Source organism: Puma concolor, chromosome C2, assembly GCF_028749965.1.
Source record: "Puma concolor isolate L17-30 chromosome C2, mPumCon1.1.hap2, whole genome shotgun sequence".
Classification (NCBI taxonomy): Eukaryota; Metazoa; Chordata; class Mammalia; order Carnivora; family Felidae; genus Puma; species Puma concolor.
In genome coordinates this window covers 32,187,204-32,209,281 of record NC_141675.1, presented here as the reverse complement: position 1 = coordinate 32,209,281, position 22,078 = coordinate 32,187,204, and the positions used below count along the sequence as shown (strand labels likewise).

At 38.9% G+C, this 22,078-nt stretch overlaps 1 protein-coding gene across 3 annotated transcripts in view; it reads right to left on the bottom strand.

Moving 5' to 3' along the window:
- PCCB (propionyl-CoA carboxylase subunit beta) overlaps positions 1-22,078 on the bottom strand; it is a 94,198-nt gene that overhangs the window by 51,615 nt on the left and 20,505 nt on the right. For all 3 annotated transcript variants that reach the window (XM_086674348.1, XM_086674349.1, XM_025913766.2), the window contains one exon: positions 5,357-5,467. In XM_086674348.1, coding sequence (XP_086530474.1) covers positions 5,357-5,467 — 111 coding nt within the window. The remainder of the gene's footprint in view (positions 1-5,356; positions 5,468-22,078) is intronic.

Here is a 22,078-nt window from a genome sequence, read left to right as displayed (position 1 = left end):
AAAAAGGAAATCCTGCCAATCTGTGACATGGATGGACCTTGAGAGCATTTCACTCATGGCTTATTATTATTAGCCATGTATAAATGCATATGCTAAATGAAATAAAACCAGAAAGAGACAATGTATGATCTCACCTATGTGTGGAATCTAAAAAGCTGAACTCCTAGGGGTGCCTGGGTGACTCAGTTGGTTAAATGTCTGACTCTTGATTTTGGCTCAGGTCATGATCTCACGGTTTGTGAGATCCCACACTGGACTCGGCACTGACAGCAAAGAGCCTGCTTGGGAATCTCTCTCTTTTTCCTCTCTCTGCCCCTCCCCTGCTCACTCACCTGAGTGCCCTATCTCTAAATAAATAAATAAACAAACAAATATTCTTTAAAAAGAAGCAAAAAATCTGGATTCCTAGAAACAGAGTAGAATGGTAGTTACCAGCAGCTGGTGACTGGGGGAATGGGGAGGGAGGTACTGGTGAAAGGTATAAACTTGCAGTTATAAGATGAGTACGTTCTAGAGATGTCACATACGCGCAGAGTGACTCTTACTGTTAATACTGTATTATACACTTGATAATTGCTAGGAGAGTAGATCTTAAATGTTCTCACCATAGAAAAGAAATGGTAATTATCTGAGGTGATGGAGGTGTTAGCTAAGTAACACTACAATGGTAATTATTTTTGCAAAATATAAGTTTATCAAATCAATACATCATACACCTTAAACTTATACAATGTTATATGTTAATCATCTCTCAATAAAGCTGGAAAATAACCACAAAGAAAGAGGGAGAAAGCCATGTAGAATGAAACCCAGCATATACAGTGAATGGAATAGCATGAGATGACAAGGGACACCAAGACAGCCAGAGAGGGGAGAGGAGAGGCCAGAGACAACAGAGTAGAAGCAAAGGGAAAGAATGTTGCTAACACATGGAGGGAAATGCATGCTAAAGATCACTTACAGTGACACAGAAATCACTGATGACCTTTAAAAAAACAGGTTTAGTGGAGTGAGGGGACAGAGCCAAATTGGAATGTGTTAAGGAAAGTGGGAAGATAGGAATAGGGCAATAGCCACAGGCAGATACAGACTAGGGGAGGACTTTTGTGTTAGTTTTTGAGATAAGAAATACCTGAACATGGGTTAGTTCTGATGGGAGGATCCAGTACAAAGGGAGAGGCTGAAAACAGTAGATGAAAGAGAACAAACATAAGTCTGGCTACTGAAAAAGTGTGAGGAGTCTTATTACACAATGTGCATGAATGTAGGGAGAGCGGGAGAGAATGTCCTTAGCCAAAAGAATTGACACCTCTGTTCCTGGCAGGGAGAAGAAGGCTGGGTTAGCTCAGATAGGTATTGTATATATTGACTGAGTGGGCAAAGTATAGGGAATTCTGCTTTGTTCAGGAAGAGAAGTGGTCATCTTCATTGTTAAAACCACCTCTGTTGAACATACAGATTGCTTTCAATCCATCAAGAAAAACAGAATATCTGGATCAAAGTTTCAAAACTTGTCAATTCCTACTGCCAAACTACCCTTGAGAAAAAAAGTGTTCCTTATTTACATTCCCTCATTTACATTGTTCTCCTCATACTAGAAGACTAGCTTTTCTCCCCATCCTACTCCCAATCAGTCTTGGAATTTATTTGCTCATTACTGTTAAATGTATTTTATAAAGAAAAACTAATTTTTTAAAAATGTTATCAAGTTCAAGTATAATGCAAGTTCTTGTATAAATGCAAGTAGGCCTGATTTAAAATTAGAAATATCTTGAAAAACCACTAGCCAGTTTGGTCAAAAAGAAAAAGGAAAGGACCCAAATAAATAAAATCAAGAGTGAAAGAGGAGAGATCACAACCAACACAGCAGATATGCAAACAATACTATTGTGAATACTATGAGCAACTATATGCCAATAAAATGGGCAATCTGGAAGAAATGGACAAATTCCTAGAAACATATACACTACCAAAAGTGAAACAGGAAGAAATAGAAAACTTGAACAGACCCATAACCAGTAAAGAAATTGAATTAGAAATCAAAAATCTCCCAAAAAACAAGAGTCCAGGGCCCGATGGCTTTCCAGGGGAATTCTACGGAACATTTAAAGAAGAGTTAACATCTATTCTTTTGAAGCTGTTCCAAAAAATAGAAATGGAAGGAAAACTTCCAAATTCTTTCTATGAAGCCAGCATTACCTTGATTCCAAAACCAGACAGAGACCCCACTAAAAAGAACTATAGACCAATTTCCCTGATGAACACGGATGCAAAAATCCTCAACAAGATATTAGCCAAATGGCTCCAACAATACATTAAAAAAATTATTCACCAGGACCAAGTGGGATTTATACCTGGAATGAAGGGCTGGTTCAATATCTGCAAAACAATTAACATGATTCATCACATCAATTAAAAAAGGACAAGAACCATATGACCCTCTCAATAGATGCAGAGAAAGCATTTGACAAAATACAGCATCCTTTCTTGATCAAAACCCACAAGAAAGTAGGGATAGAAGGATCATACCTCGAGATCATAAAAGCTATATATGAACGACCCAACATTAAATCATCCTCAATGAGGAAAAACTGAGAGCTTTCCCCCTAAGGTCAGGAACAAGACAGGGATGTCTACTCTCGCCACTGTTATTCAACATAGTATTGGAAGTCTTAGCCTCTGCAATCAGACAACACAAAGAAATAAAAGGCATCCAAATCAGCCAGGAGGAGGTCAAACTTTCACTCTTCCCATTTGACACAATACTGTATATGGAAAACCCTAAAGATTCCACCAAACAACTGCTAGAACTGATTCATGAATTCAGCAAAGTTGCAGGATATAAAATCAATGCACAGAAATCGGTTTCATTCCTATTCACCAACAATGAAACAACAGAAAGAGAAATCAAGGAATCAATCCCATTTACAATTGCACCAAAACCCATAAAATACCTAGGAATAAATCTAACCAAAGAGGTGAAAAATCTACACACTGAAAACTATAGGAAGCTTATGAAAAAATTGAAGACGACACCAAAAAATGGAAAAATATTCCATGCTCCTGGACAGGAAGAACAAATATTGTTAAAATGTCGATACTACCCAAAGCAATCTACACATTCAATGCAATCCCTATCAAAATTAAACCAGCATTCTGCACAGAACTAGAACAAATAATCCTAAAATTTGTATGGAACCAGAAAAGACCCCGAATAGCCAAAGCAATCTTGAAAAAGAAAACCAAAGCAGGAGGCATCACAATCCCAGACTTCAAGCTATACCACAAAGCTGTAACTATCAAGTCAGTGTGGTACTGACACAAGAACAGACACTCAGATCAATGGAACAGAATAGAGAACCCAGAAATGGACCCACAAACGTATGGCCAACTCATCTTTGACAAAGCAGGAAAGAATATCCAATGGAATAAAGACAGTCTCTTCAGCAAGTGGTGCTGGGAAAACTGGACAGCGACATGCAGAAGAATGAACCTGGACCACTTTCTTACACCATACACAAAACTAAACTCAAAATGGATGAAAGACCTAAATGTAAGACAGGAAGCCATCAAAATCCTAGAGGAGAAAGCAGACAAAAACCTCTTTGACCTTGGCCGCAGCAACTTCTTACTCAACACGTCTCCGGAGGTAAGGGAAACAAAAGCAAAAATGAATGACTGGGACCTCATCAAAATAAAAAGCTTCTGCACAGCCAAGAAAACAACCAGCAAAACTAAAAGGTAATCGACAGAATGGGAGAAGATATTTGCAAATGACATATCAGATAAAGGGTTAGTATCCAAAATCTATAAAGAACTTATCAAACTCAACACCCAAAAAACAGATAATCCAGTGAAGAAATGGGCAAAAGACATGAATAGACACTTCTCCAAGGAAGACATCCAGATGGCCAACCGACACATGAAAAAATGCTCAACATCACGCATCATCAGGGAAATACAAATCAAAACCACAATGAGATACCACCTCACACCTGTCAGAATGGCTAACATTAACAACTCAGGCAACAACAGATGTTGATGAGGATGCGGAGAAAGAGATCTCTTTTGCATTTTTGGTGGGAATGCAAGCTAGTGCAGCCACTCTAGAAAATGGTATGGAGGTTCCTCAAAAAACTAAAAATAGAGCTACCCTACGACCCAGCAATTGCACTACTAGGTATTTTCCAAGGGATACAGGTGTGCTGTTTCAAAGGGACACATGCACCCCCATGTTTATAGCAACAGTATCAACAATAGCCAAAGCATGGAAAGAGCTCAGATGTCCATTGATGGATGAATGGATAAAGAAGATGTGGTGCGCGTGTGTGTGTATATATATATATATATATGCGTGTGTGTGTGTATATATATATATATACATACATACACACACACCACATATTTATATACATATATATATACATACACACACACACACACACACACACACACAATGGATTATTACTCGGCAATCAAAAAGAATGAAATCTTGCCATTTGCAACTATGTGGATGGAACTCGAGGGCATTATGCTAAGCGAAATTAGTCCATCAGAGAAAGACAAATATCATATGACTTTACTCATATGAGGACTTTAAGAGACAAAACAGATGAATATAATGGAAGGGAAACAAAAGTAATATAAAAACAGGGAGGGGGACAAAACAGAAGAGACTTATAAATATGGAGAACAGAGGGTTACCGGAGGGGTTGTGGGAGGGGGGATGGGCTAAATGGGTAAGGGGCATTAAGGAATCTACTCCTAAATCATTGTTGCACTATATGCTAACTAATTTGGATGTAATTTTAAGAAAATAAAATTAAAAAATTTTTTTCAAAAAAATAAGTAAAATAAAATTAAAAATATCATTCCATAAAAATTTTGTACTAAAGATATGCACCTCTCAAAATGAAGTTAGAAATCAGATTTACCATTACGATTATAAACAGTATGTAATGAAATGGCAAAAAGCTGAAAAAATAAAGGTAGGACATAAGAAACAACTTCCCAATAGATTACAGGAAAGCCTACCGTGAGAAACTTCTTAAAAGGATTCAGTAAACAATCATCTGTCTGGGCAGATAGGATCCTTTGATTCCTTGGAAATCATTTGCATTTCAAATCAACAAGTAAAATCACCCACCAATGAAGTACACAAACACATTCTGCCACAGAAGCCCCATAAGCTACAGATTTCATGCCAAAACCTTCTCTCCACTAACATCTTATCATTACTATGCTGAAAGCCAATGACAATGCAGATAACCCAGATCTAGGTCAGGGATTCTTTTTACTGCAGGTGAGTTACTGAACAACTCTCAAAGGGCAGGAGAAACAGGCCCTTCCTTCTTACCTTTACCATGAACGTAAAGTCTGTTAGAGCTGGGGAATACACGGCCCCACCAGCACATGGGCCCATGATTAGAGAAATCTGAGGGATGACTCCAGATGCCATGACGTTCCTCTGCCAAAAGAGAAAGACAAGGCATCTTGTTACAGAGGTGTTCATTGCACTAACTGCAGAAAAATAAAGGCAATAATAAAATTACATTTGGCTTTTAGTCACAGAAATTCTATCCTGGAGGCAAGAGACCTAATCAGTACAGTTTCTTCCAGAATTATATACGTGCAATTTCTCCACATAACAGGTGGGATTATTGGCATATTAATTTCTGGGGCAAATACCCTCTCTCCCCTCCCTGACAGTAGTTTCCCAAAAGCTCCATCAGGACATGAGCTCGGAGTGACTCCCATCAATTTCACCCCAGCCCCAAACACACCTCAAGCCCAGCATCCCTACCTTCACAAAGCTGGCTGAAAAAATGAATGAAAGCCTTAGGCAGGATGTACAGAGCCAACACTTACCCTGGAGCCATGACCTCTAGTTGGAGTTCCTTCACACCAACCACAAAGGGTACCCAGCAGTTACAAGGCAAGGTTAAGAAGCAGGTGCAACTTTACTCTCTGTCTTCAATGTCTGCCCACCTCTAGACAGGGTATATGGAGAAAGGGAGGCAGCTGAAGCCAGAATGTTTCAATGGGGGAAAAGGTATGTAAAGGGCCAAGCATCAGGCCACCTCTGGGAAAGAAAGGAATGGGACTGAAAGACCCAAGCAAGATGATACTCCAATGACTCCTTGCCCAACTCCCAACTGTTTTCCTTTCCCTCGGCTCCATCAGCATAAGAGAAGCATGTCCACTTTTAGCCATGTCTAGGCTCTGAACCCAATTTTTATAAATCATAGGACATAGCTGAGAATAGCACAAAAAGCCATCTAATAGAGAGGATTATGGGAAGATGGCAGAGCAGAAAGCACCAGGAATCTGTCTTCACCTAGACAACACCTGGACTGACATAATCTATGTGAAAAAACTTTTTGAAACTCTAGAGTCTATAGAAGGCTTCCAACTCCCAGAGGAAACTTTGGGGAATAAACTGCAGTTAATTTCGGTCAATTTTAGCTCTTAGCACAACAGCAGCTACACATCCTCTGCCCCCTTAGCCACAAGGCCGGCAGCGGTAAACATATTCCTGGAGCAGCTTATACAGAGCTTTCAAAAAGAGCCCAGGTAGACAAAAAGCACTCTGTCCTCCAAATATCACGGATTGCCCACTGCTGAGATTCTGATTACACAAATGTAGTTAGAAAGGACGGTGGCCATTGTGGTTCTACCTCCCTACCTCATTGCCCCAAGCCCCTGTCATTCCAGCTCAACATCCCTAATCATTAGGGAAATACAAATCATAACTAGAATGAGGTATCACAGGGGCACCTGGGTGGTTCAGGCAGTTAAGTGTCCAACTTTGGCTCAGGTCATGATCTCACGGTTCATGGGTTCGAGCCCCGCATCGAGCTCTGTGCTGTAGTTTGGAGCCTGGAGCCTGCTTCAGATTCTGTGTCTCTCCCTCTCTTTGCCCCTACCCCACCCACTCACTCACACGCACTCTCTCAAAAATAAACATTAAAAAGAAAAATTTTTTTAAAAGGTTGTGTTGTAGGTACCACAACAGAAACACTGGGATAGCTACTATCAAACAGAAAACAAGTAATGTTGGCAAGGATTTGGAGAAATTGGAACCTTTGCAAACTGCTGGTGGGAATGTAAAATGGTACAGCCACCGTGGAAAACAGCACAGAGGTTCCTCAAAAATTTAAAAATTACCATGTGATCCAGAAATTCCACTTATAGCAATATACCAAAAAGAATGGAAACGAGGGTCTCAAAGGCATATTTGTGTTGTGGTTTTTTTTGTTTTGTTTTTAGAATTTATTCCATCACTTGAACCATTGTAAGAAGCAAATTTTATTTTGAGAGAGAGATATGTGCATGAACAGGGGAGAGCGAGAGGGAGAGAGAGAATCTCAAACAAGCTCCACACCCAGCATGGAGATCATCACCGGAAGGGAGAGAGATGCTTAACTGACAGAGTCACCCAGGCGCCCCTCAAAGAGATATTTGTACACCTATATTCATAGCAGCATTACTCACAATAACTGAAACACAGAAGCAACCCACTGCCCATCAATGGATGAATGAATAAACAAAATGTGATATGTACATACAGTGGAGTATTATTTAGCCTTAAAAAGAAAAAACTTGCTACAACATGGATAAACATTGAGGACATTATACTAAACGAAATAAGCCATTCACAAAGACACAAATAAATACAATATTATTTCACTTATATAAGGTAGTCAAAATCATACTGACAAAGTGGAAGACTGATTACCAGGGACCTGGGGGAGGGAATAATAGGGGAAACTGCTTAAAGGGTATAGAGTTCCAGTTTGGTTTTGTTTGTTTGTTTTTGTAATCTCTATACCCAATGTGGGGCTCGAACTCACAACCCCAAGGATCAAGAATCACATGTTCTTCCAACTGAGCCAGCCAGGCACTCCTAGAGTTCCAGTTTTGCAAGATGAAAAGAGTTACCCAGATGAATACTGGTGATAGTTGCACAACATTATGGATGTATTTACTACCACTGAATGTACACTTAATAATGGTTAAATTGGTAAATTTCAAGTGTATTTTACAACAATAAAAAAAGTTGAAAAAGTTGTCTATACTATGCAAAAAATATCAAGGTACACAGGTGAACTTCCAGCTATGGCAGAGTGAACAGTTTAGAAAACTCTCCTCCAAAACAACAACTATAAAACTGGTAAGAATTATCAAAAACAAACATTTGAAGGCTTAGGAACCCAACCAAATATTAACAACTTGAGAAGTGTTTATTGATTTAAAGTAAAAAAAAAAACCTGCTAAACTTGAGCTAAGAGCAGTAGCATTCTTAACTCAGGCTGCTACCACTGCCCAAACCAGCTCAATGTCCTTCAGGGTAAAAGAAAATAATACCAGATGGTAATTAAAATCCACAAGAAGTAACATCATGTGATTAAATATATAATACTGTATAAATATAGTTCTGTCTTGATACTTTAAAAGATTATATAAAGCCATAATTTTAAATAACTTATAAACCTAGCAGCAAAGTGTTAATAAGAAAACAAAGGGGGGTAAAATGGAGCTATATCAGATCAAAGATCCTAGATTTTACCAGAATTAAGTCAGTTTTCATTTGAAGTAGACTGTGATCAATTAAGATACATATTGTAACCCTTAGAGCAAACACCCATTAACTCAACATAGTTTTGTTTTGTTTTTTTTAAGTCAGAGGAATTAGAAAGGTATACTAAAAATATGTGCGTAACATGGAAGAACTGGAGTGACATCATAGAAGATGCTAGAACAAGAAGTTCTAAGAATCTATGCCTCTAACCCACTATTGAGCTAGCAGGAACTGTCTGAATCAACTATTTTGGAACCCTAGAGTGTAGTGGAACCATCCCTCCCCCATCCCGGCAACCCCTTGCCAGGGGATTGGCAGCCTATGTTCCTACTGCAGCTAGCTGGTGTCAGAGTAAGCAATAAGAACCCTGTCCTCCAAAACTCAGAGTTATGTGTACTGATTACTGATCATGGTTTTTGATCAATATGGGACCAACAGAGAGGCTGGCAACTGTTTGAACCCTGACAGATTCAAGTAGCTCTCTGGCTGAGATGGGATTTAAAGAGACAGTTTCTCTTCTGGGAGCCAGACTTTTCAGGAAATCTTTGTCAGCTCACTGACGGGCTGCCAGAATCTTCAGTGACCACACTAAACATGTAACATATTTTGCAAAAACAGCTCAGAAAGTCACAAATGGATAGATTCAGCCCCCAAGAAGCAAAACCCTGTAGTCTCTAATGAGTGAATTAGATTTCCAACATTACCAGAAATACACATAATTTCCAGTACTCAACAAAGAAATTACCAAACACATAAACAGGCTACTATGGGCCATTCACAGGAAAAAAAAAAAAAAAAAAAAAAACATTGCTGAGGAAGCTAAAACATTGGAACTGTCAAAGATGTTACAGCAATGGTCTTAAATGGTCAATGCGCTAAAGGAAATCATGAGGGGGGGAAAAAAGGGAAATCAGCAAAACAATGACAAAATGAGTATGCCAGTAAAGAGACAGAAATAAAAAGAAACCAAACAGTAATTCTGAAGCTGAAAAGGACAAGACCTGAAATTAAAAGCTTACTAGAAGGGTTCAAAAGCAGACTTCAACAAGCAAAAGAAAAATTCAGAGAACTTGAAGACACTGAAACTGTTCAGTCTAAGGAGCAGCTAGGCAAACAATGAAGAATAATGAACAGCCTAAGGAATCTGTAAGGATGCATGACAGGTACCAACATACACATTACAGTTATCTCAGAGGAAGAAGCAAAAGATTTCAAGAAATAATGGCTGAAAACTTCCCAGATTTGATGAAAGATGTGAATATACACATCCAAAAATCTCTGAATTTCCATGCAGATAGGATGAACTCAGATCCACACCAAACTCACATTACATTCAAACTGTGAAACCTAAACACAAGGAGAGGAATTTGAGGGCAACTAGAGGAAGCAACTTGTCACATACAAGAAATCCTCAATAAAATTAACAGTTGACTTCTCACCAGAAATCATAGAGTCCAGGGGTGCCTCAGTGGCTCAGTCACTAAGCATACAACTTTGATTTAGGCTCAGGTCATGATCTCAAAGTTCATGAGTTCAAGCCCCGCATTGGGCTCTATGCTGACAGTGCAGAGCCTGCTTGGGACTCTCTCTCCCTTCTCTCTCTCTGCCCCTTCCCTACTTGGCTCACTCGCTCTCTCTCAAAAATAAATAAACTTAAAAAAAAAAAAAAAGAAATCATAGAGTCCAGTGGGATATTATAGTCTCAAAAGGAAAAAGAAAACTGTCAAATATATCCAGCAAAACTATCCTTTAAGAATAAAGGAAAAATTAAGACATTTCCAAACAAAAGCTGAAGGTTGTTTACAGTAGACATACAAGAAATGCTACAGGTCCTTCAGCCTGAAATGAAAGGACCACAGTAAATACCCTGACATCATGAGAAAAAATAAACACTAGTAAATGTAATTCCCTAAGTAAACATAAAAGGCAGTGTTATTTTGGTACTTTGGTTTGATTTGTAACATCTTCCTTCTTCCTAAGGTATTTAAAAAGCAAATGCACAAAACAAATATAAATATGTTTGGGTACACAACATATAAAAATATAACTTATGGTAACAACATGGAGAAGGAATAGAGATGTATAAAAGCAGAACTTTCACACACTATTGAAGCTAAACTAGTATTATTCAAACAAAATTGCTGTAAATTTAAGGTGGTAATTGTAATTCCCTAGGTAATTACTAGGGGAAGAATGATGAAAATGAAAGAAGTGAATCCAAACAGCACACTTAAAAAAATGACACTAAAGATTAATAGAGGAACTGAGGAACAAAAGAACATAACACAGAGAATAGGTAAATAGCAGAAATAAACCCTTTATTGGTAATCATATTAAATGTAAATGGATTAAGTTCCTCTATTAATATAGATTAGATTTAAATCTAGTTTTTAAAAAATAAATAAATGCAAGTAAAATAAAAATCTAGTTTTCGATGGTAATAAAGGAAAATCCTCAACTCACCCCCTCCCAACACCACAGTGAGTCTACAGCTACATATGGAACAATTTCCTCTAAGGAAAAAAAAAACACACACACACACATAAAGGCTAAATGAGTGACAACTACACAGAAGAAAACTACACATAGGCAGATATGAGAGACTGAGGCACACTATCACCATAAACTCCACCCCACCTCTGGCACAGTGTCCCACAACCTAGGAAGGAACTCAAAACCTGGACCTTCTCCCTCAGGAGCAAAGAGTTAGAACCCCAAATTGAGAATCCCAAACTTTTAGGATAAACACCTGAGAGATAAGCCCCCAAAACACCTAACTTTTAACTTACCAGGGCTCATGTCCTGAAACCCACAAGACTGAAGCTATCTGGAAAACCATTTTTAAAGGGCGGCTCACACCCTCAAACTCACCCCAAAGCACAACTCAAAGGCAGCAAATTGCACCCAGACTTACAGTGAAGGTGGCTCACATGCTTATATAAAAGCATCAGCCTGAGAGGCAAACGTACACACACACACACACACACACACACATATCTAGGAGCCTGCCTGAACACTCAACAGGAATGGAGGCTGAGGGGACACCATCCTTGTGGTCTCTTTGCCATGCTCCAGAACACCGGCGTCTCCCAGAAGGCAGCTCTTGAATACACCTGGTGCCCCAATTTTTGCAGGGGCCATCTAGGGGACCGCTCTTGCTTACTTGGTTCTGGAGGCCAGAGGACCTTACATTCCTGGTCTCATGGGACTGTAATAATTGGTGTGACCCAGAAAGGAGCTCACACCATTGAGGACCCTAATTTCTGCGACTGTTTCTAGGGGACACCTCTACATCACCTGACTCTGATGGCCAGTAGGACTTAGACTCCTAGGATCTGCAGGACTGTAACCAAGGAGAAAAAGCTCTTAAGCAGCCATAACCTACAATGCACTACAAGGAGCAACAGGCCCAGGAACTGTCTGTGAAGGACTGTTAGTTCATCATCATGATTGCAGTCTGAGGGCAGACTTTTTTTTAATTAAGGATATATCTTGGGGCCAACTGTAATCCTTTCCAGAGACCTCAAAGGGCAGGCAGTATCTTTGCACTCAACCTCTAACAGGCTCCAGTTTACCACTGTCCCCTGGAGGAGAGCTTTTACACGTTTACTAATCCTTCTCAAACTCCTCCAAAAAAACAGAAGACAGGGGAATTCTTCCAGACTCATTTTACAAGATCAGAATTACCCTGATAGCAAAACCAAAAATGACAGAAAAAAAGAATTACAGACCAATACTCTTGATAAACACAGATGCAAAAACACTCAAAATATTAACAAACCTGATTCAACAATACATTAAAAATATATACCATGATCAAGTGGGATTTATTCAAGGGATGCAAGCTTGGTTTAACATCTACAGTCAGTCACCAGCATATACCACATTAACAAAATGAAGAATAAAAATCATGATCATCGTAACAGAGGCAGAAAAATTTTGACATTTGATAAAATTCAACATCCATTTAGGATAAAATCTCTCAACAAAACAGGTATACAGAGAACATACCTCAACATAATAAAGGCCACGTATAACAAGCCAACAGCTAACATCATACTGAATGATGAAAAGCTAAAATCAATTCCTCTTAGATCAGCAACAAGAAAGATGCCCATTCTCACCATTTTTATGCAACATAGTACTAACCAGAGCAAGTAGTTATACACACATACGCGCGCGCGTGCGCGCGCGCGCACACACACACACACACACACACACCATCCTAATTGGAAATAAAACTATTTGCAGATGACATATTTTATATAGATATAGATATATAGATATAAACACTGAACCCTCTAGTGGGTCAAGGTATCAGTGGGAGCAGCCGAGTGGTAGAAGGAGCCATTACAGAAGCTAAAGTTGCCTATTAAGCTGATCAAGCACGGAGACTTTGTGACAGAGCCCATGGGGGAAAAGCCAGTGGGGAGCCAGCAGAGACTGGTGAAGTCTTGGGCAAGAAGCTGGAGAAAAGGGGCTTTGACAAGGCCTATGTGGTCCTTGGCCAGTTTCTCGTGCTAAAGAAAGATGAAGATCTCTTCCAGGAATGGCTAAAGGACACATGCAGTGCCAGGCCAGACAGTCCCAGGACTGCTTAGGTGCCTTCAAGAGTGGTTGTGACGCCTTATTGTGAGGCTCTCTGGGGAGCCCCCAGCCCCAAGGCCCAGCATTGAGTCTCAGAGTTTGCAGCCATGTAGGGACTCCTCCCCTGTCCTCTACAAAGGAAGAGATTTCTGTTGTACTCAACCTCTGCTGTACTTCAAAATCTTTTGGAAGTTCTCTCCCCCTCCGGAAATTCTCCCTCTTGCATGAGTCTTCCTTTTCCTTCCCCTGCCAGTTTCATGTCAACAATTCTCAGCCTCTTCCAGTGGATTCCTGGCCCCTCCCAGACCTCCCACTCCCACCTCCACCTCTGGTCTGTTTTATGTTCTTTGGCTCCTTTCTTAGCAGAACAGTCACTGTCCTTATAAAGTTTTTTAAATCAATTAAATCAGTGGCCTTCAAAAAAAACAATAAATAAATCCTAAAACTGAAAGGTTCTACCAGAAAACACTATTAGAATACATTCAGTAAAGTTGCAGGACACAAAAAAATGCTGCATCTCTACACATTAATAAGTATTAGAAAAAATAACAATAATCCCATTTACAATTACATCAATAAAAAATAAAATACCTGGGCACCTGAGTGGCTCAGTCGGTTGAACACCTGACTTCAGTTCAGGTCATGATCTCGTGGCTCCTGAGTTCAAGCCCCATGTTGGACTCTGTGCTAAAAGCTCAGAGCCTGAGCCTGCTTTGTATTCTGTGTCTCCCTTTCTCTCTGCCCCTCTCTTACTCATGTGTGCATGCTCTCTCTCTCTCTCTCTCTCAAAAGTAAACATTAAAAAAATAATAAAATACCCAAGAATAAATTTAACCAAGGATCTATATACTGAAGCCTCAAAACATTAATAGAAGAAACTGATGAAAACACAAATGGAAAGATATTCTATAGTTATAGATGGAAAGAACAAATTGTCCATACTACCCAAAAGCAATATGTACATTCAGTGCAATCCCTTATCAAAATTCCAATGGCACTTTTTTTAGAAACAAAAACAAAGAATCCTAAAATTTCTATGAAACTTTAAAAGTTCCAAAATAGGGCACCAAAACCCATAAAATACCTAGGAATAAATCTAACCAAAGAGGTGAAAAATCTACACACTGAAAACTATAGGAAGCTTATGAAAAAATTGAAGATGACACCAAAAAATGGAAAAATATTCCATGCTCCTGGACAGGAAGAACAAATATTGTTAAAATGTCGATACTACCCAAAGCAATCTACACATTCAATGCAATCCCTATCAAAATTAAACCAGCATTCTGCACAGAACTAGAACAAATAATCCTAAAATTTGTATGGAACCAGAAAAGACCCCGAATAGCCAAAGCAATCTTGAAAAAGAAAACCAAAGCAGGAGGCATCACAATCCCAGACTTCAAGCTATACCACAAAGCTGTAACTATCAAGTCAGTGTGGTACTGACACAAGAACAGACACTCAGATCAATGGAACAGAATAGAGAACCCAGAAATGGACCCACAAACGTATGGCCAACTCATCTTTGACAAAGCAGGAAAGAATATCCAATGGAATAAAGACAGTCTCTTCAGCAAGTGGTGCTGGGAAAACTGGACAGCGACATGCAGAAGAATGAACCTGGACCACTTTCTTACACCATACACAAAACTAAACTCAAAATGGATGAAAGACCTAAATGTAAGACAGGAAGCCATCAAAATCCTAGAGGAGAAAGCAGACAAAAACCTCTTTGACCTTGGCCGCAGCAACTTCTTACTCAACACGTCTCCGGAGGTAAGGGAAACAAAAGCAAAAATGAATGACTGGGACCTCATCAAAATAAAAAGCTTCTGCACAGCCAAGAAAACAACCAGCAAAACTAAAAGGTAATCGACAGAATGGGAGAAGATATTTGCAAATGACATATCAGATAAAGGGTTAGTATCCAAAATCTATAAAGAACTTATCAAACTCAACACCCAAAAAACAGATAATCCAGTGAAGAAATGGGCAAAAGACATGAATAGACACTTCTCCAAGGAAGACATCCAGATGGCCAACCGACAAATGAAAAAATGCTCAACATCACGCATCATCAGGGAAATACAAATCAAAACCACAATGAGATACCACCTCACACCTGTCAGAATGGCTAACATTAACAACTCAGGCAACAACAGATGTTGGCGAGGATGCGGAGAAAGAGATCTCTTTTGCATTTTTGGTGGGAATGCAAGCTAGTGCAGCCACTCTGGAAAACACTATGGAGGTTCCTCAAAAAACTAAAAATAGAACTACCCTACAACCCAGCAATTGCACTGCTAGGTATTTACCCAAGGGATACATGTGTGCTGTTTCAAAGGGACACATGCACCCCAATGTTTATAGCAGCACTATCAACAGCCAAAGCATGGAAAGAGCCCAAATGTCCATCGATGGGTGAATGGATAAAGAAGATGTGAGATATATAGATATATATATAGATACATATATATGTGTGTGTATATATATATACACACACACACACACACACAATGAAGTATATATATGTGTGTGTATATATATATGTGTATATACACACACACACACAGACACACACACACACACACACACACACACACACACACACACACACAATGGAGTATTACTCGGCAATCAAAAAGAATGAAATCTTGCCATTTGCAACTACGTGGATGAACTCGAGGGTATTATGCTAAGTGAATTTAGTCAGTCAGAGAAAGATAAATATCATATGACTTCACTCATATGAGGGCTTTAGGAGACCAAACAGATGAACATAAGGGAAGGGAAACAAAAATAATATAAAAACAGGGAGGGGTAAAAAACAGAAGAGACTCATAAATATGGAGAACAAATAGAGGGTTACTGGAGAGGTTGTGGGAGGGGGGATGGGCTAAATGGTAAGGGGCACCAAGGAATCTACTCCTGAAATCATTGTTGCACTATTTGCTAATTTGGATGTAAATTTTAATAAATAAAAAATTAAATTTAAAACAGGGGCACCTGGGTGGCTCAGTTGGTTAAGTGTCTGACTTTGGTTCAGGTCATGATCTCATGGTTCCTGAGTTTGAGCCCCACATCAGACTCCATGCTGACAAAGTGGAGCCCGCTTGGGATTCTCTCTCTGCCTGTCCCCCACTAATGCTCGCTCTCTCTTTCTCTCAAAATAAATAAATAAAATCATTTAAAAAAAAAAAAAACCTTAAAAAAAAAAAGATCCAAAATAGGCAAAGCAATCTGGAGAAAGAAGTAACCTGGAGGTATTTCAAGCTATATTACAAAGCAATCATAATCTAAACAGTATAGGACTGAATTAAAGATAAGACACAAACCAACTGAAGAGAGCACCCAGAAATAAAACCACACATATATGGTCAATTAATTTATGAGAGAGGAGCCAAGAATATATAATGGGGAAAGGACAGCCTCTTAAGTAATTAGTGTTGTGAAAATTGGAAACCCACATGCAAAAGACTCAAACTAGACCACTGTCTTACACTATGCACAAAGATCAACTCAAAATGAATTGAAGACTTGAACATAAAACCAGAAACCAAAACTCACAGAAGAAACCATAGGTAATAAGCTCCTTGACATAGGTCTTAGCAATAGTTTTTTTACTCTGACACCAAAAGTAAAAATAACAAAAGCAAAAATAAACAAGTGGGACTAAATCAAACTAAACGGCTTCTGCATAGCAAAGGAAACCTTCAACAAAATGAAAAGGCAATCTACTGAATGGGAGAAGAGATCTGCAAATCATATCTGGTAAGGGGCTAATATCCAAAATATATAAAGAACTCACCCAACTCAACAGAACGTGGGAATTAAATTACACATGGGAAATCAATTAAAATATGGGAAGCTCTGGGGCAAGTAGGTGGCTCAGTCAGTTGAGCATCCAACTTCAGCTCAGGTCATGATCTCATGGTGTATGAGTTTGAGCCCCGCATCAGGCTCACTGTTGTCAGTGTAGAGCCTGCTTTGGATCCTCTGTCTCCCTCTCTCTGCCCCTGCCCCACTTGCTCTCGCTCTCTCAAAAAAAAATAAAATAAATAAATAAATAATAAATAAAATAAAATAAAAATAAAATATATATATATATATGGGAAGATCTGATAAGACATTTTTCCAAAAAAGACATACAGATGGCCAACAGGTACAAAAGAAGATGCTCAGCTTCACCAATCATCATAGAAACACGAAACAAAACCACAATGAGAGGTCACTTTACTCCTACTAGAACGGGTATTATCAAAAAGACAAGAATTAACAAGTGTTGGTGAGGGTGTGTAAGAAAGGAACTCTTGTGTACTGTTGGCGGAAATGTAAATTGGTGCAACCACAATGGAAAACACTATGGAGGTTCCTCAAAAATTAAGACTAGAGCTACCCTAAGATCGAGTAATTCAACTACTGGGTATCTATCTGAAGAAAACCAAAACACTAATTTGAAAAGATATCTGCACCCCTAAGTTCACTGCAGCATTGTTTACAATAGCCAAGATATGGAAACAACCTAAGTGTCCATCAATGGATAAATGGATAAATTGTGGTACATAGGTACAATGGAATATTATTCTGCCATAAAATAGGAAATCTTGCCATTTGCAACAACATGGATGAATCTCGAGGGCATTATGCTAAGTGAAATGTCAGACAAAGACAGACAAATACTGAATAAGATATATGTGGAAACTAAATAAAATAAATGTATATATATATTTAAGAAGCTTACAGATACAGAGAACAGATGGGGGTGGGGAAGACAGGGAAACAGATTGGGAGGATGCTTTTCAAGTTTAAATAAATTGAATAAAAAATTAAAAATTAAATTAAATTAAAATATCTCCATATTTTTCCACAGGAACCTCACTTTAGAGATGAGGACACAGAATAAAAAAAAACATTCAGTGAGTGGAGAGGAGTTAAAAATGTCAGAACATCACGGGGACCCTAAGCTTGTCTCATCCCTGAAACACAGCTTTATTTGCATCAAACCATTTTGAACACCTAAGAAATTGATCTGAGGATTAATGGAACAATATGCATAATTGGAACCAGAGAACTTGGCAGGTACATGGTGTGGAGAGGTGAGAGAAAAGCCACAGAGCGACAGAGGGTAGGGAGCCATTTTTTTGCAGAGAGAGGTCAGAGAGAAAAAGAGAAGGTCAGGGGGGAGTGCAGTGCATCAAAATCATGCATGAAAAGCACTCCCTCTGACAGAGAAAGAGAAACATATCAACTACCAAAACTGAAATAGGAAGAAGTAAATTTGAACAGACCCATAATCAGTAAAGAAATTCAACTAGTAAATAAAATTCTCCCAACAAAAAAGTCCAGGGCCAGATGGCTTCCCTGGGAATTCTACCAAACATTTGAGGAAGAGTTAATACCTATTATTTAGAATTTGTTCCAAAAAATATAAAAGGAAAACTTCCAAAGTCATTCTATGAGGCCAGCACTACTTGTTTCCAAAACCAGACAAAGACCCCACTAAAAAGGAGAATTACACACCAATCTCACTGATGAAAATGGATGCAAAAATTCCCAAGAAAGCAAACCGAATCAAACAATACATTAAAAGAATTATTTGCCACGATCAAGTGAGATTTATTCCTGGGCTGCAGGGGTGATTCAATATCCACAAATCAATCAACATGGTATATCACATTAATAAAATAAAATATAAAAACCACATGACCCTCTCAATAGATGCAGAAAAAACATTCAACAAAATACAACAGCTTTTCTTGATAAAAAAATCTCAAGAAAGTAGGGATAGAAGGAACATACCTCAAGATCATAAAGGCCATATATGTAAGGTCCACAGCTACTATCTTACTCAATGGGGAAAAATGGAGAGCTTTCCCTCTAAGGTCAGGAACACAAAAGGGTTGTCCATTCTCACCACTACTGTTGAGCACAGTGTTGTAAGTCCTAGCCTCAGCAATCAGACAACAAAACGAAATAAAAGGCATCCTAATTGTCAAAGAAGTCAAACTCCCACCCTTCGCAGACAACATGATACTCTACATGGAAAGCCTGAAAGACTTCAAGAAAAAACTGCTAAAACAGATACATAAATTCAGCAAAGTCACAGGCTATAAAATCACCATACAGAAACCAGATGCACTTCTATACACCAATAATGAAGCAGAAAGAGAAATCAAGGAATCAATCCCATTTACAATTGCACCTAGGAATAAACCTAACCAAAAAGGTAAAAGATCTGTATGGTGAAAACTATAGAAAGCTTATGAAAGAAATTAAAGACACAAAGAAATGGAAAAACATCCCACGCTCACAGATTGGAAAAACAAACACTGTTAAAATGTCAATACTACCCAAAGCAATGTACACATTCAATGCAGTCCCTATCAAAACACCAGCATTCTTCACAGAGGTATAACGAACAATTCTAAAATTTGTATGGAACCACAAAAGACCCTGAAAGCCAATTAAAAAAGAAAACCATGGCACAAAAACAGACACATAGACCAATGGAATAGAATAGAAACCCCAGAACTAGACCCACAAACGTATGGCCAACTCATCTTTGACAAAGCAGGAAAGAACATCCAATGGAAAAAAGACAGTCTCTTTAACAAATGGTGCTGGGAGAACTGGACAGCAACAAGCAGAAGGTTGAAACTAGACCACTTTCTGACACCATTCACAAAAATAAACTCAAAATGGATAAAGGACCTGAATGTGAGACAGGAAACCATCAAAACCCTAGAGGAGAAAGCAGGAAAAGACCTCTCTGACCTCAGCCGTAGCAATCTCTTACTCGACACATCCCCAAAGGCAAGGGAATTAAAAGCAAAAGTGAATTACTGGGACCTTATGAAGATAAAAAGCTTCTGCACAGCAAAGGAAACAACCAACAAAACTAAAAGGCAACCAACAGAATGGGAAAAGATATTTGCGAATGACATCGGACAAAGGGCTAGTATCCAAAATCTATAAAGAGCTCACCAAACTCCACACCCGAAAAGCAAATAACCCAGTGAAGAAATGGGCAGAAAACATGAATAGACACTTCTCTAAAGAAGACATCCAGATGGCCAACAGGCACATGAAAAGATGTTCAATGTCGCTCCTTATCAGGGAAATACAAATCAAAACCACACTCAGATATCACCTCACGCCAGTCAGAGTGGCCAAAATGAACAAATCAGGAGACTATAGATGCTGGAGAGGATGTGGAGAAACGGGAACCCTCTTGCACTGTTGGTGGGAATGCAAATTGGTGCAGCCGCTCTGGAAAGCAGTGTGGAGGTTCCTCAGAAAATTAAAAATAGACCTACCCTATGACCCAGCAATAGCACTGCTAGGAATTTATCCAAGGGATACAGGAGTACTGATGCCTAGGGGCACTTGTACCCCAAGGTTTAAAGCAGCACTCTCAACAATAGCCAAATTATGGAAAGAGCCTAAATGTCCATCAACTGATGAATGGATAAAGAAATTGTGGTTTATATACACAATGGAATACTACGTGGCAATGAGAAAAAATGAAATATGGCCTTTTGTAACAACGTGGATGGAACTGGAGAGTGTGATGCTAAGTGAAATAAGCCATACAGAGAAAGACAGATACCATATGGTTTCACTCTTATGTGGATCCTGAGAAACTTAGAAACCCATGGGGGAGGGGAAGGAAAAAAAAAAAAAAAAAGAGGTTAGAGTGGGAGAGAGCCAAAGCATAAGAGACTCTTAAAAAAGAACAAACTGAGGGTTGATGGGGGGTGGGAGGGAGTGGAGGGTGGGTGATGGGTATTGAGGAGGGCACCTTTTGGGATGAGCACTGGATGTTGTATGGAAACCAATTTGACAATAAATTTCATATATTAAAAAAAATAAATAAATAAAAAGAAAAAGAAAAAAGAAAAAAGAAAACCAAAGCTGTAGGCATCATAATTCTGGACTTCAAGCTGTATTGCAAAGCTATAATCATCAAGACAGTATGATACCAGCACAAAAACAGATACTTAAATCAACAGAGAATCCAGAAATGGACCTACAAATGTATGGTCAACTAATCTTCGACAAAGCAGAAAAGAATATCCAATGGAAAAAAACACAGTCTCTTCAGCAAATAGCACTGGAAAAACTGGACAGCGACACGCAGAAGAATGAAACTGGACCACTTTCTTACACCACACACAAAAATAAACTCAAAATAGATTAAAGACATAAATGTAAGAATACCCAAAGTATAAAATTCTTGAAGAAAAACAAAGGCAGCAAACTCTTGGATATCAGTTGTAGCATTATCTTTTTCATCTTTCTCCCCAGGCAAGAGAAACAAATGCAAAAACAAACAACTAGGGCTAAATCAAACTAAAAAGCTTTTGCACAGCAAAGGAAACCATCAACAAAACAAAAAGAGTACTGAATGGGTCAAGTTACCTGTAAATCACATATCCATTAAATGGTTAATATCCAAAATATATCAAGAACTCCTTTAATTTAAAACCAAACCAGGGGCGCCTGGGTGGCGCAGTCGGTTAAGCGTCCGACTTCAGCCAGGTCACGATCTCATAGTCCGTGAGTTCGAGCCCCGCGTCAGGCTCTGGGCTGATGGCTCAGAGCCTGGAGCCTGTTTCTGATTTTGTGTCTCCCTCTCTCTCTGCCCCTCCCCCATTCATGCTCTGTCTCTCTCTGTCCCAAAAAAAAAATAAATAAACGTTGAAAAAAAAAAAATTAAAAAAAAAAAAAATGGGCAGAGGGCCTCAATGGACTTTTCAAAAGAAGATATATAGATGACCAACAGACACAAAAGATACTCAACATTTTTGATGCAAATCAAAATCACAATGAGATATCACTTCGTACCTATCAAAATGGCTCGGATTGAAAAGACAAGAAATAACAAGTGCTGGTGAGGACATAGAG